This window comes from Microcaecilia unicolor, chromosome 11 (assembly GCF_901765095.1).
Source record: "Microcaecilia unicolor chromosome 11, aMicUni1.1, whole genome shotgun sequence".
Taxonomy (NCBI): Eukaryota; Metazoa; Chordata; class Amphibia; order Gymnophiona; family Siphonopidae; genus Microcaecilia; species Microcaecilia unicolor.
In genome coordinates, this window is record NC_044041.1 from 70,410,864 (window position 1) to 70,426,781 (window position 15,918).

Consider the following 15,918-nt stretch of genomic DNA (forward strand, 5'->3'; position numbering starts at 1 on the left):
GCAAAAACCCAAGGGAGTGGAACAGTATAGGGGGTGAAGTAGGATGAAAGAGGAGAGGGACTTGGAGGTGATCATATCTGATGATCTTTAAGGTGGTCAGACAGGTAGCAAAGGTGATGGCAAAAGCTAGAAAGATGCTTGGGTGCATAGGAAGGGAAAGGGAAATGGGACTTGATATACCGCCTTTCTGTGGTATTTTGCAACTACATTCAAAGCAGTTTACATATATTCAGGTACTTATTTTGTACCTGGGGCAATGGAGGGTCAAGTGACTTGCCCAGAGTCACAAGCAGCTGTAGTGGGAATCAAACCCAGTTCCCCAGGATCAAAGTTTGCTGCACTAACCACTAGGCTACTCCTCCAAAGGGAGGTGATTGTGCCTCTGTATAAATTTCTGGTGAGACCACACCTTTGAAAAGAGATAAACAGGATGGAGTTGGTCCAGAGGGTAGCTACTAAAATGGTCTGTGTCTTCTTTGTAAAGTGTACGGGGACAATCTTAAAAAAATCTTTCTTTGGAAGAAAGGCAGGAGAGGGGAGATATGACAGAGGCATATAAATACCTCCATGGCAAAATGCACAGAGGCAAGTCTCTCATTTGGAAAGGAAGCTCTGGAACAAGAGGGCCTAGGATAAAGGTGAAAGTAGATAGACTTGGGAGTACTCTAAGGAAATACTACTTTATAGCAGTGGCGTACCAAGTGGGGGGCGGGGGGGCGGTCCGCCCCGGGTGCCAGTGGGTGGGGGGTGCTCCGCTCCCGCCGCCTCCTGTAAACAAAAATCGGTGAAGCAGCGTCGCAGGCAGCGCCTTGCCTGCCCTGCTTGTGAAAAAAATCAAATCTCCTTCTCCTCGTCTTGACGTCGACTCGGGCCTTCCAATCAATCACTATGTCCCGCCCTCCTCTAAGGTAAATTCCGCGAGGGTGGGCGGGACATAGTGATTGATTGGAAGGCCCGAGTCGACGTCAAGACGAGGAGAAGGAGATTTGATTTTTACAAGCAGGGCAGACGAGGCGCTGCCTGCGATGCTGCTTCGCCGATTCAGACAGTAAGAATGGGACTGAGGTGGGGAAGGAGAGGGGCGAAAGGGACTCTGGTGGGGGTGTTCAGAGGGGAAAAGGGGAGGGGACTGGGGTGGGGATCTCAGACAGGGGAGGGGAGAAGAGGACTGGGGTGGGGGTCTCAGACAGGGGAGGGGAGAAGGGGACTGGAGTGGGGATCTCAGATGGGAGAAGGGGAGGGGAGAAGGGGACTGGGGTGGGGGTGTTCAGAGGGGAAAAGGGGAGGGGAGAAGGACTGGGGTGGGGGTCAGACAGGGGAGGGGAGAAGGGGACTGGGGTGGGGGTCTCAGACAGGAGAAGGGGAGGGGAGAAGGGGACTGGGGTGGGGGTGTTCAGAGGGGAGAAGAGGACTGGGGTGGGGGTCACAGACAGGAGAAGGGGACTGGAACTGGCGGCTGAAAAAAGGGGCAGTTAGAGTGGGGACAGATCCTAGATGGAAGGGGGAGCGAGAGGGAGGGCAGACCCTGGATGGATGGGAGAGGGAGGGCAAATGGTGGATTGAAGGGGCAGAGAGAAAGGGCAGACAGTGGAGTGGATGGAAGGGAAAGGGCAGACAGTGAATGGAAGGGGCAGAGATAGAGGGCAGATGTGGATGGAAGGGGCAGGGTGAGAGGGCAGACATTGGATGGAGGGGACAGCAGAGAGGGCTGACACTGGATGGCAGAGAACGAAGACAGATGCTGGATGGAAGGAAGATGGTGAAAAGAAGATGAGGAAAGCAGAAACCAGAGACAACAAACTGTAAATAAAATATATATTTTTGTTTTTTGCTTTAGGATAAAGTAGTATTGTAGCTGTGTTAATAAATGTTTATAATAGAACATGTAAACAAGGTAATCTTTTTATTGGACTAATTTTAATACATTTTGACTTAACTTTCGGAGAACAAAACCCCCTTCCTCAGGTCAGGATAGGATACTGTAACAGCACTATACTGTACTGACCCGAGGACGGAGGTTTTGGCCTCTGAAAGCTAAATGTATTAGTCCAATAAAATGGTATTATTTTACTTTCTATATTTGTTTTATTTCTATTTGTTAATTTGTAAAGTGGTGATTGGTACTTGTTAGTTTTTTTCAAATTTACATCTGCTGTCTTTATATTTTGCACAGTACTAGGGGACAGTTTCTGTTTCTGTGGTGTTGCATTGTATGCAGAGTCTGGCATTGGGGGGTTCAGTTTAATTTTTGTCTAAATAGAAAGTTTATGATTACTTATCCTATAGTGGATTAGGGTGTATCTGTGTTTGTGAAAAAGACATGGCTTTCAGTTGGCATTGACTGTGCAGGATCTACGATCTGTACTATTCTGTCTGGTTTCGTTTTACAATAGGTGAATTGATGTTCTAGTGCTCACTGTAGTGTTTAAAATGCTTTCCTTTTCCTTGTGTGACTTGTAGAAATGACTGCTTATGGTATGGTAGAATTGCTCTAAAGGTCCTGAGTGTTTTGTATTCTCGGCATGCCTAGTACTGGGGGGCGGGGGGTGTTAAAAAATGACCGGCCCCGGGTGTCAACTATCCTAGGTACGCCACTGCTTTATAGAAAGGGGTGGTGGAGACAAAAAATGTATCTATTCAAGAAAGCATGAGACAAACCTATAAGACCTCTAAGGGAGAGGAGGAGACGGTATGGATGGACCATATGGTCTTTATATGATGTCATTTTCTCTGTTTCATTGAATTGGTTTCCATGAAGATACCATCAGCAAATCCTTTTGTCAGAAATCCTGGCTAAACCTGAGTCAGTGGAGGAAGGAGGGTATCAGAAAATACCCTATAGATTTCAATGGTAAAACCGTCAGGCCCTGGAGATGCTGTGTCTCTCACTGATGGTGGGGTTCTGTAAATAACTGTAAATAATTAAGAAAACTGTAGTTTTTGTAATGAAAGGGAGTCCTTAAGATCAGGGATGGGAACCTGCAGCCCACGGGCTGAATGCTGCCCACCATTGAATTTTATGGGGTCTTTGAGACCAAGGGAAGTGTTCACGGAAAATGTCATTAACTGGTTTTGGCAATTTTACTTTATTTTGCAAATATTTTCAGAATAGCTGCTCTAGCAGTTTTTCCATCATTTTTAGTTAAATGTTTACATATTTATCACAGAAGGTCTTTGGAGTTCTGTGCCTTTTCGGTTCCATTACGTAATGTTGCAGCTGTTAGGGATAGTACTGATAAGTACATAAGTATTGCCATACTGGGAAAGACCAAAGGTCCATCGAGCCGGCATCCTGTTTCCAACAGTGGCCAATCCAGGTCACAAATACCTGGCAAGATCCCAACAGTGGCCAATCCAGGTCACAAATACCCAGCAAGATCCCAAAAATGTACAAAACATTTTATACTGCTTATCCCAGAAATAGTGGATTTTCCCCAAGTCCATTTAATAACGGTCTATGGACTTTTCCTTTAGGAAGCCGTCCAAACCTTTTTTTAAAACTCCACTAAGCTAACCGCCTTTACCACATTCTCTGGCAACAGATTCCAGAGTTTAGTGAAGAAACTTTTTCTCCGATTCGTTTTAAATTTACTACATTGTAGCTTCATCGCATGCCCCCTAGTCCTAGTATTTTTGGAAAGCGTGAACAGACGCTTCACATCTACCCGTTCAATGCCACTCATTATTTTATAGACCTCTATCATATTTCCCCTTAGCCGCCTTTTCTCCAAGCTGAAGAGCCCTAGTCACTTTAGCCTTTCCTCATAGGGAAGTCGTCCCATCCCCATTATCATTTTCGTTGCCCTTCTCTGCACCTTTTCTAATTCCACTATATCTTTTTTTTTTATTTTTATTTATCATTTTATTTAATTACATTCACATTTATGACTTAAATGTAAGGGAAAACAGAAATTGATATTAAAAAAAGAAAACATTTTCTCCCACCAATATATGTTATATAATCGTCCACAACTGGGAGATCCAAGATCAGGAAAACAATCTCAAAGAAAATAAGAAAAACTCAAAATGGTTAATCTTACAATTCACTTTTTCTGAGGGAGGAAGGTTAATCAGTAATTGCAGCCGGTACAGTGGTAACTAAAGGAAGTTGCTGTAGAGGGTTCTTCATCTGTTCTTTCACTCCACAAACTCTTGTAATTTCTTAGGTTCAACGAATAAGTAATTATTAAAATTCAAAGAAATAGAACACTTACAAGGGAATCGCGCTAGGAAGGTCCCACTTAGGGCAATGATCTTTGGCTTAAAAGCCAAGAGTTCACACCTCCTAGTCTGCGATTCCCCTGATTAGTCAGGAAATATATTTATCTTTGAACCCAAAAAACTATCAACCATGTGTCGGAAATACAATTTCAACCACTATATCTTTTTTTGAGATGCGGCGACCAGAATTGAACACAATATTTGAGGTGCGGTCGCACCATGGAGCAATACAAAGGCATTATAACATCCTCATTTTTGTTTTCCATTCCTTGTGGTCCTCTGTATAAAGGTTGCTCATGTCTGTTTTAGATGAATAGAACGCTGTATAAAACTCCTGAAATTGATGTACTAGTTCCTTTTCTTCACCTACATTGCTGACAATTGGGGGAAGGGGGGGGAGGGAGGGAGGGAGGTTAGGGGGTTAATTTTGTCAAAATATGTACCAGACTTGCTTTGCACTTATTGTTTTATTTGCTCAGTAAACATATTTCCAATAAATTTGTACTTTAACTGGTGAAGTTGCAGAATTTAAAGCAGCATTATTCGTATGAATACGTTGATCTCCCTCTAAATTTCTTGTAATTTATCCTTCTGTTTATTCCATCTATGGGAGGAGGTCAGGATGTCTCCTAACTTGATTGCTGTTTTCTGTTAGGTTCCAGGCTCCTGTCTGCTGATGCTGATGGCTGTATAAAGTGCTGGGGGATGACTGGCCACTTGGCTAACAGCTGGGAACACACTGTAGGGAGTTCAGTGGAGGGGGATCCTATCGTGGCTCTCTCCTGGCTACACAATGGAGTAAAGCTGGCCCTCCACGTGGAAAAGGTATTTAAGAGATTTCTGAACATCGTCCAGGGCCTTTACTGCATGGTAGAGTCTGGAGCAGTATTCTAGCAGCGATTCGTATTCTGTGATAAGTGCAGCCAATGTTGATGTGTGCAGTGTGCAACAGCCCTAAGAGAGTATTGTAACTGAGAATTGTAACACTTAAGTTATTGGTGATTTTTTTAGAATAATTCTAATTTTCTGAGAAATCCATATATAGAAAACAAGGGGGAAGGAGGGCCTTTATCTCACTCTGCTCAGTCTTGGTGTTCTAAACTCAAAATTGAGCAGAACTGACAAGTTTTACTTTTCTTTTTAAAAAGAAGGCCTCAGTTTGCCAGAGCTGAATGAATCTGTCCTGGGATTAATGCTTATTGAAAATTCCATTTTCCCCTCCCCTCTCTTTCCAGTCTGGCGCATCTAACTTTGGGGAGAAGTTCTCCCGGGTCAAGTTCTCGCCTTCTCTCACTCTGTTTGGTGGGAAGCCCATGGAAGGGTGGATCGCAGTCACCATCAGTGGCCTGGTAACGGTCTCCTTATTGAAGCCCAACGGACAGGTGCTGACTTCCACAGAGAGTCTATGCCGCCTGCGCTGCAGGGTTGCATTGGCAGACATTGCTTTCACTGGTGGGGGTAACATTGTGGTGGCCACATCAGATGGCAGCAGCACCTCTCCCATCCAGTTCTACAAGGTGTGTGTCAGCGTGGTGAGCGAGAAGTGTAAGATTGACACAGAGATCCTGCCCTCGCTGTTCATGCGCTGTACCACGGACCCTGCTCGCAAAGACAAGTATTCTGCTGTCACACACCTGAAGTTCCTGGCTAGGGACATGTCTGAGCAGGTGAGCTCTCTGTAGGAAGAAAGGCTGCCAGCACCCCTCTACCCCCCTTCCTTCTGCTCATCTCTGCTTTGCCTGTTTTGAAGGTGCTACTGTGTGCTTCCAGCCAGATGAGTAGCATTGTAGAGTGCTGGTCCCTACGGAAGGAAGGACTCCCAGTCAACAACATCTTTCAACAGCTGTCTCCTATGGGTGAGCTCTGTCTGTCCCAGGGGTTACACTCATTGCTGTCTGACTTTCTTCCAAGGCTATATATATAACACAATAAGAGGAATCTGCCCCTTCACAAAGTGAAACGATAAATAACAAGGAAAGAAAAACTATGGTCCAAAATCAATTTTTTATATAAATGTACACACTTCTATATCAATATGCACCTTTAATGTAAATCTTAATCATCTGTCATTCTTCTTGTGCTTTAATCTCAACAATATATATTTATCGTAGACACCATCATTAATCCTCAAGCCTGCTTCCGGGGTTATTGTGAACAAAACTAATCATTATTGCAACAGCTTAAAGCCAGAACATCTTCACGGGAACACTACTACAAACCATATACAAAAAACACAATCAATGATGGTCAATTGAGGTTTTTTTTTTCTTTGATGACAATCCTATTGAGTGGATCGCAATAACCCCGGAAGCAGGCAGTGTTCCAAAACGCTTGAGGATTAGTGTTGGCGTCTACAGTAAGTATATGCTGTTGAGATTAAAGCACATGAAGAATGACAGATGATTAAGATTTAAATAGCTTATGGTGTCTCCTCTTCTTTAGTTATCACCTTTAGATACAGCATTCTATCAGAGTTCATATTTATACAGAAGTGTGTACATTTACATGAAAATTGATTCTGGACCATCGTTTTTCTCCCCTTTTCCTTGTTCTTTGTTGTTTCCTCCATGGCTAGCTTATTTTAAGCCCCCCCCCCCCACCCCTCCACTTCTCCCTTTAAGCTGTGCGGGAGTCCTCCACTTACAGTCCTGCTGTTTCACCCTCACATTTTCAGTAGTGAGGGACAGGCAAGCTTTGCAGAACTCCTGGGGAATCTGTCTGTCCCTAGTGACTGAAAACACAATATTGAAGCACCACCACCCACTGGTAGCAATGCAGTTGGAGTACTCTCACACAGCTTAGAGGGAACAGTTCTCCCCCCCCCCCCCCCCACTCCCGCTCAGGATGCAGCTTCCTTAGTCTCTTAAATGTGTGGCTTGCTCCCCAGATGTTGCTGTGAGAGTAGAGTTGAGCATATTAATCCAGTGCTATGGGGGAGGAGGGTGCTTGTGAGCAGAGTTAATAATCTGTTGGTTATGTTTCTTGTACTTCTCCAAAATAGGATAAGATATGTTCTGCCCGCATCTCTTTTTTTTTTTCTCTTCTGTCAAGTGTGGCACTCTGCAGTAAAAAGCCACTTCTGCTAAAAATAAAAAGCCTAATGGGGCTGTGTAGGTGCAGAGTCACTGGATTTAATCCTCTGATAACAGGCGGAGGATAGCATTCTGTGTAGAATGTATGTATTGTTCCTTAATGAGATCACATTATGTGCTGCCTGTTTTAATATCCACTTCACTGGAGAGACAAGAGTCAGAGATTAATGTGCTACAGCCCAGATTAGCTGAATAAACCAAGTTCTAGGCCTCATCAAGTGGGGTTGGATGTAGAAATGGGAGGGAAGAGAGGGCTCGGTGGGACTTTCTGTTTATACATTCCACATCTCCCTTAATTTTGTCTGACAGAGACTGCTACTTCTGCGCAGAAGGGTTTTATGGGGATTCTGTAATGGAGGGGGGAAGGAAGCAGAATCGTTGACCTCCATGTAAAACATGCTAATAGCTAGAATATGTTTTTTTTTTAACTATTTTGTCTCCTTGCCTTCCCCCCCCCCCCTTCCATGAAGCATGATATATGACGTGACATGGTTTTTGTAGCCCACCAATTCCCAAGGTACTACATAGTAACATAGTAGATGATGGCAGAAAAAGACCTGCACGGTCCATCCAGTCTGCCCAACAAGATAAATTCATATCTGCTACTTTTTATTTGTACCTGTCCTCTTCAGGGCACAGACCGTATAAGTCTGGCCAGCACTATCCCCGCCTCCCAACCACCAGCCCTGCCTCCCACCACCAGCTCTGGCACAGACCGTATAAGTCTGCCCAGCACTATCCCCACCTCCCAACTACCAGTCCCGCCTCCCACCACCATCTCTGGCACAGACCGTATAAGTCTGCCCAGCACTATCTCCGCCTCACAGCCACCAGCCCCGCCTCCCACCACCGGCTCTGGCACAGACCGTATAAGTCTGCCCAGCACTATCCCCGCCTCCCAACCACTAGCCCCACCACCACCGGCTCTGCCACCTAAACTCGGCTAAGCTCCCAAGGATACATTCCTTCTGAACGGGATTCCTTTATGTTTATCCCACGCATGGTTCAAAGCGGGTTACAAATATAAGCAGCAGCAGCAGCAGACAAGCCAAGTCTCTATTGCTCACCTTTTTGCCCATCTTAAGATTCACTTTTGCTAGGCACCTCACTTGGGTATCTTTCATCTGCCTCAGAATTCATTGCTCTCCCAGCTCCAGGTCAGCCCTTTGGGTGTGCTGTGACTCTCTTTGAACTGTGTTTTCTTTTTTTTTTTAATCATGGGATCTACATTCATCTTTCAGAATAGATTTTTTTTTAGTTTTCTTTCTTGTGTAAGCCCTGACCACAGCACAGGGGAAGCTGATGGGGAACATAGTCAATAGCCAAAAGAGTTAATGCATCTTTCCATTAAAGTTGGAGACAAGCAACCGATGATCCTGAAGTGGCGTATCCTGTCAGCAACCAATGATCTGGGGCGTGTGTCGGCAGTGGCTCTACCCAAGCTGCCCGTCTCCCTCACCAATCCAGACCTGAAGGTGGCCAACGATACAAAGTTCTGTCCTGGATTAGGTGAGGAGGCATTATCGGCTTTCCTTTTCTAACACCTCTAAAATCTGCTTCTCTTCCAGACACAACCAGGCCATTAGTTCTCAAGTGCAAATTAGACAGGGGCCGTCTGGCTGTCACGGCAGCAGGGTGCAGTTCAGATATTTTAAGGAGCAGTCAGTGACAGCCTCTCTGAAGGTGCTGTTCTGATTGACAAAGTTCTGCACAAATGCCTGGCTTGTGGATTCCTCGGTACCTTGTTCTGTTCATTTCTCTTTAGGTGAAAAGAGGGTTATGTGAATGCACAGTAGAAGCGTCTCTCATGTTTTTTTGTTCTGTTTCTTTTTGCTTTCAGGTCTTGCCTTGGCTTTCCATGATGGCAGTGCCCACATTGTGCACCGCCTCTCCCTGCAGACCATGGCGATGCTCTACAGCAATTCCTCCCAGCGCTCTGCGGATGAACAAGCGGTTAAACGCCAACGCACAGCTGGCCCCTCCGTTCACTTTAAGGCCCTGCAGCTGTCTTGGACTTCCCTCGCCATGGTGGGAATTGATAACTATGGAAAAGTAAGTGGAAGCCAGATCCATGGCAAGCTACAGGAAAGTTCTAAGAGATTTTCTCACTCCGTGAGTTTGCAGTGGGTCACTTTGCCAGTTGGGATGGGGATCTAAGTGTCTTGCTCGGCAGCACTTGACCATTCTGTGTTCTGTGCAGTTGAGCATGATGAGGATCTCTCCGTCCCTGGGCCATGCGCTGGACATGAACACGTCACTGCGCCACCTGCTGTTCCTGCTGGAGTACTGCATGGTGACGGGCTATGACTGGTGGGACATCCTGTTGCACGTGCAGCCCAATATGGTGCAAAACTTGGTAGAGAAGCTACATGAGGAGTACATGCGTCAGAACGCAGCCTTGCAGCAGGTGAGCATCAAATTTATCAGGCTTGGGAGAAGGCTTCCCAAGCAGGAAGTTCGTGCACTTGGAGCCTTATGTCTGCTTCTCTTTGCTACATAGCAGAATTTTTATATAACCCCTTTCATATTCTGTGGGACTAGCAGCCAGCACTCTCTGGTCCTGGAGCACTGCCTGGTATCTTGGTGGTGCTGTCCTTTCCATGATGGCTATGTCCAAAAATGAGAATTAAAAAAATTTTTTTTTCCTGTGTGCAGCTCCATTCCTGATCCAAGATGTTCTGCCTGGTGTTTGCATTGTACTTTCTAAAGGGAAAAAAGCGTTATGAGATTGTGAGTGTGTGTATGTACCCCTCCCTAAGCCTTATCTCCAGGAACTTTTCCATTTGGTGTTGTGTTGACATGAAACTTTGAGGATATGTCATGGAGGACACTGATTCTGATCAGGGTGGGGTTTTTCTGTTCTTTTCAGATCCACATAATTATGCATCCTGGAGTGTCTGGAAAGTTGGTGGGATTAATTCTAGGCGGGAAGGTCTTGTCAGCTGTGGTTTGGTGTAGAGAGTTAAGCTAAGACACTGCCTCATTTCCTGCCTAATCTGTTTTTCTAACTAGGTCCTTTCCACCCGGATTGTAGCCATGAAAGCCTCTCTTTGCAAGCTCTCGCCCAGCACCATTGCCCGTGTCTATGACTACCATGCCAAGCTTTTTCTCATTGCCATCAGCTGCACTCTAAAGTCTCTGCTCCGCCCACATTTCCTGAACACACCTGACAAGAGCCCTGGGGACCGGCTGACTGAGATCTGTTCTAAAGTTACAGACACAGGTAAAGCCAGACTTCTTTCCTAATGTCTGAATCAGGAGTTTGATTAGTCATCCCACTGGGTTACTAAAGAAGGTTTCTTTGTCAGCCTATCCAGACTGGTCCAGACACTGACGTTAGGGTTATGTATGCCTACCAGCAGGTGGAGACTGAGGACACTTGTTTTGATTAGAATAAGATCCCTGTGCAGATACCAGGCAGCCAGTATTATTCAGGTCCCAATGCACAAATCTTGTGCTTGCAGTGTTTACTTTAGACTGGTTGTTGCCGGTCTAAAACAATTTTTATTTAATGTCTAATGCAGAGAGGGGTTCTGTGTCGCTTTTAGTGTTCGCTGTAGCAGCTACCGATAATCCTATACAAATGTATTTGTATTAAAATAAGCATTCCGAGTAATGCACAGAAAGGAGCACCTACCTTTAATGTGCAGAATTTTCCGGCAGATCTGTCCGTGCGGATTGTGAAATATTGCAGGAAGACCTTGGGAAATTGGAAGACTGGGCATCCAAATGGCGGATGAAATTTAATGTGTACATAAGTGGGGGCGGAGCAAGATGGCGGCGGTACCAACTGCTCACGTGTGCGACTAGCCCAACGCTGCTGAGGTTTTGTGTTTTCTCTTAGTTTTTCTTTGCAAAATTTCTTCTAAATATTTCTTGCGAAATGCCACATACTAAGAGAAAGGGGACCGTTAGGACTGGAGCCCAGCCGTCACTAACTTCAACGCCCGACCAGCAGATGATGGAACGGTTTGTCACGCGGCAATCCACTTTGCAGGCGTTAGGAGGTCCCGCTGATTTATCGTCGCAAGGAGACGCCGAAAACTTGGGAATAGACACTTCGTTATCTCCTCCAACGCTCTTCCCACCTTTGCAACCAGTAGTACTCGACTTCGAGTGTGGATCGTTAACCCCGGAAGTCGGTGAAGGTGCTCCACTGCTGGGCCAGCGAGTTGGGTCCTTAGCTGGGGCTACTCTGACATCTGAGCAGAAGGGCAATGCAGCCCTACAGGAGAGGCCAATAACATCTAAGGCCCCACTTGCAAAGGAAACGCTGGAGGCGATATGGAAGACGCTCCAGCGTTTGGACAATACTGTGAAGACTTCAACAGGCAAGAGTGACATGCTTTCAGAAAATGTACAGAATTTAAATGTTGCATTTACAACAATGAAAAATGAGGTAAATGAGAAAATAAACCTTTTAAGTGTTGACTCTACTAAAATGAAAGAAATAACTAAGAAATTGATACAGGACAATACACTGATTCATAATAGACTTGACTACTTTGAAAATTATAATTGAAGATTAAACCTTCAATTGTTAAACTTTCCTCGAACACCAGTGTATTCTCCTATGGACATATTTAAAAGATATTTGCCTCTGGAAATATACCACCTGTGAATAAAATCTATTACTTACCAACTAAAAAAACAAATGGAGATTTATAGATTCCTCAACAACCACAAAGAGATCTGAATGTTTCAGAATTATTGGAAACCTCTCTGTCTTCTATAACAGAGAGACAAACATAGCTGGTATCGTTTGTATTCCAACAAGATTTAGACTTTGTGAGAAAAATGGCCTTAAGAAATTTGCAGGTTCCTTTCTATGGAGGGAAAATCTGGGTTTTCCCAGACATTACGTAGAGGAATGTGGTAGCCGTGTTAATCCACTCTTAAGGTTATCAATAGAAATCAAACAAAACATGGAAAAGAAAATAAGATGATACCTTTTTTATTGGACATAACTTAATACATTTCTTGATTAGCTTTCGAAGGTTGCCCTTCTTCGTCAGATCGGAAATAAGCAAATGTGCTAGCTGACAGTGTATATAAGTGAAAACATTCAAGCATTACTATGACAGTCTGACAGGGTGGGAGGATGGGGGTGGGTAGGAGGTATGCATGGGGACATCAAAGCATATCATTGATATTCTAACAGGATGGGTGTGGATAGGTGAGAGGTGGAGAGAAATATAGCTTTATGGTTTATAATGGGCTAGGAACCCCAGATTCTTGTTAAGTCCTTTCTGTTGGGTGTTAAAATATTCAATCATTCTGACTTCAAAGGTCTTACGTTCTTGTATGGTTTTAAAGTTACCTTTCAGGATTCTCACTGTGAAGTCACTGGTACAGTGTCCTGGTCCTGTAAAATGCTGACCAACAGGGGTGGGAACCCTACTGGCACCAGTATTGTTCATGTGATGTCTATGTAAATTGAATCTTGTCTTAAGCATCTGGCCTGTTTCTCCAATATAGCATCCTTCGTTACATTTTTTACACTGAATAATATATACCACATTGGAAGATGAGCAAGTGAAAGATTCCTTTATGTTGAATATCTTTCCTTTGTGGATGACTGTGGGGTCCTGTGAAATATTTTGGCATAGTTTGCAACTGGATAAATTACAGGGAAGTGTGCCCTTCTGTTCCTTTTCAGTCTGTGATGGAAGTTTACTTCTGATTAGCTTGTGTTTTAAGTTGGGTGGCTGTCGGAAGGCCAGTATTGGTAGGGATGGGAATATCTCTTTCAGTAATTCATCCTCCTGGAGTATAGGTTGTGGAACCTTACATCACTTATATACAATGTCAGCTAGCACATTTGCTTATTTCCGATCTGACGAAGAAGGGCAACCTTTGAAAGCTAATCAAGAAATGTATTAAGTTATGTCCAATAAAAAAGGTATCATCTTATTTCCTTTTCCATGTTTTATTTTGTTTGATTTCTATTGATAACCCAGACATTACTAAATTGACACAAGCTAGAAGAAAAGACTTTTTAGCACTACGACCTGCTACTTTGTCATTGGGGGCTACTTTTAATTTGAATTACCCATGTAAATGCAATATAAAATATTTGGGTTGTAAAATATGTTTTCTTCATACCTGACCATTTGAAACAATTTATAGATCAGAAAAAGCTGTCATGAAACAGGTTGGAGCCAAGCAGTATTGATTTCAGGGTTAAGATTTGATTTTCCTATTCAAGTGTGAATACTTGTAAATTGATTAAAAATGATAAAGAATTTAAAAAACATGTGTACATAAGTATTGCCACACTGGGACAGACCAAGGGTCCATCAAGCCCAGCATCCTGTTCCCAACAGTGGCCAATCCAGGTTGCAAATACCTGGCAAGATCCCGAAAAAGTTTAATACATTTTATGTTGCTTATCCCAGCAGTGGATTTTCCCCAAGTCAGTTTAATAATGGTCTATGGACTTTTCCTTTAGGAAGCCATCCAGACCTTTCTTAAGCTCCGCTGAGCTTTACCACATTCTCTGGCAATGAATTCCAAAGTTTAATTACATGTTGAGTGAAGACCGATTCGTATTAAATTTATTACTTTGTAGCTTCATCGCATGCCCCCTTAGTCCTAGTATTTTTGGAAAGAGTAAACATACTTTGTAGCTTCATCGCATGCCCCCTTAGTCCTAGTATTTTTGGAAAGAGTAAACAAACGTCTACCCGTTCCACTCCACTATTTATTTTATAGACTTCTATCGTATCTTCCCTCAGCCGTCTTTTCTCCAAGCTGAAGAGCCATAGACGCTTTAGCCTTTCCTCATAGGGAAGTTGTCCCATCCCCTTTATCATTTTCGTCGCCCTTCTCTGTACCTTTTCTAATTCCACTATATCTTTTTTGAGATATGTTGACCCGAATTGAACACAATATTCGAGGTGCGGTTGCACCATGGACTGATACAAGGGCATTATAACGTCCTCACTTTTGTTTTCCATTCCTTTCCTAATAATACCTAACATTCTATTTGCTTTCTTAGCCGCCGCAGCACACTGAGAAAAGAGTTTCAACGTTATCACCAACGACGCCGCCAAAGTCCCTTTCTTGGTCTGTGACTCCTAATGTGGAACCTTACATTACGTAGCTATAGTTCAGGTTCCACTTTGCACTTGCTCACATTAAACGTCATCTGCCATTTACACGCCCAGTCTTGTAATTTTTCACAATCCTCTTGTGATGTAACAACTTTGAATAAGTTTGTGTCGTCGGCAAATTTAATTATCTCACTAGTTACTCCTATCTCTAGATCGTTTATAAATATGTTAAAATGCAGCAGTCCCGGCACAGACTCCTGGGGAACCCCACTATCTACCCTTCTCCATTGAGAATACTGACCATTTAACCCTACTGTCTGTTTTCTAGCCTTTAACCAGTTTTTAATCTACAATAGGACAGTACCTGTTTCTGGGACATAGACCATAGAAGTCCGCCTGGCCCTATCCTTATGTTCCAACTGCTGGAGTTGCCGGCAAAGCCCACTCTAGTCTATTTGTCTTCTCATTTGCAGGACACAGACCATAAAAGTCTGTCCAGCACTGTCCACATGTTCCAGCCACTGAAGTTGCTAAACCCTTTCCAGCCCATCCTAAACCAGATTGCCATATATGGGACACAGACCATACAAGTCTGCCCGGTATCGGCCCTAGTTCATCACACCAGTCGCTATCTAAGCATCTCTCAACACATCCACACATGCAGCCATTAAAGGTTAAGTTTTTTTATAACTTCCATTTTCTAATTAGAGATCCTCTGTGTTTATCCCATGCCTTTTTGAATCCCGTCATCATTTGTGTCTCCTCCTTAATGGAAGACTTTTTGCATTTGTGTTGTTAAAGCGAGGAGGAGGAGGAGACAGCACTTAAAGAACTTGGTACTCAGTAGATGAGAGGTTGGCGCAGGTGCAGCTTATACTTCCAATAGAACCCCGCAGGAATTGTTTCCATCCCCACGGGAATCCCGCAGGAACTGTTTCCGTCCCTGTGGGAACCCTGCAGAACTGCTTCCAACCCGGCGGGATTCCCGCAAACCCCATTCCCGTGCAGGTCTCTAGTCTCTACTTGCTGGTAGGCATGCATAACCCACATGTAAGTGTCTGAACCAGTCTGGAAAGCCTAAAAGACAGAAAATTAGCAGGTAAGATCTAATTTCTCTTTACCATTAAAATGCATCCTCTGTTCTAAATGAAACAAGTAAGAGATGTACCCTCTTGTCTTTGTATGCTTTCTGAATTGGCCAGACCTCTACTTTTGTCCTTCCTAATCAGACATGTACATCTTCTCTCACTGCTTTACCTTACTGAGATGACCCTTCTAATACCGAGGGTTGATGGTGCTTTGCCAGGGCCCAAGTAGGGACAAGGCTGGCATGATGGGGTTCTGCTGGTAAAGGCTTCTCCTTGTTCTCATGTTTCAGATATTGACAAAGTGATGATAAACTTGAAGACAGAGGAATTTGTCTTGGAAATGAACACTCTGCAGGCTCTGCAGCAACTCATCCAGTGGGTGGGGGACTTTGTACTTTATCTGCTGGCCAGTTTGCCAAACCAGGTAAAAGCAAGACCCAGGCAGAGGTGGGGAGGATGCCC

General features: G+C 44.1%; 1 protein-coding gene across 2 annotated transcripts in view; it reads left to right on the forward strand.

Moving 5' to 3' along the window:
* Nucleotides 1-15,918, forward strand: part of MED16 (mediator complex subunit 16) — a 31,070-nt gene that overhangs the window by 10,165 nt on the left and 4,987 nt on the right. For both annotated transcript variants that reach the window (XR_003943813.1, XM_030219002.1), the window contains exons 3-10: nt 4,877-5,046; nt 5,457-5,888; nt 5,972-6,077; nt 8,667-8,822; nt 9,154-9,365; nt 9,514-9,720; nt 10,326-10,536; nt 15,747-15,880. Coding sequence is in view for 1 of the 2 variants with exons in the window: in XM_030219002.1 (XP_030074862.1) it covers nt 4,877-5,046; nt 5,457-5,888; nt 5,972-6,077; nt 8,667-8,822; nt 9,154-9,365; nt 9,514-9,720; nt 10,326-10,536; nt 15,747-15,880 (1,628 nt within the window). In the remaining variant the exon portion in view is untranslated. The remainder of the gene's footprint in view (nt 1-4,876; nt 5,047-5,456; nt 5,889-5,971; nt 6,078-8,666; nt 8,823-9,153; nt 9,366-9,513; nt 9,721-10,325; nt 10,537-15,746; nt 15,881-15,918) is intronic.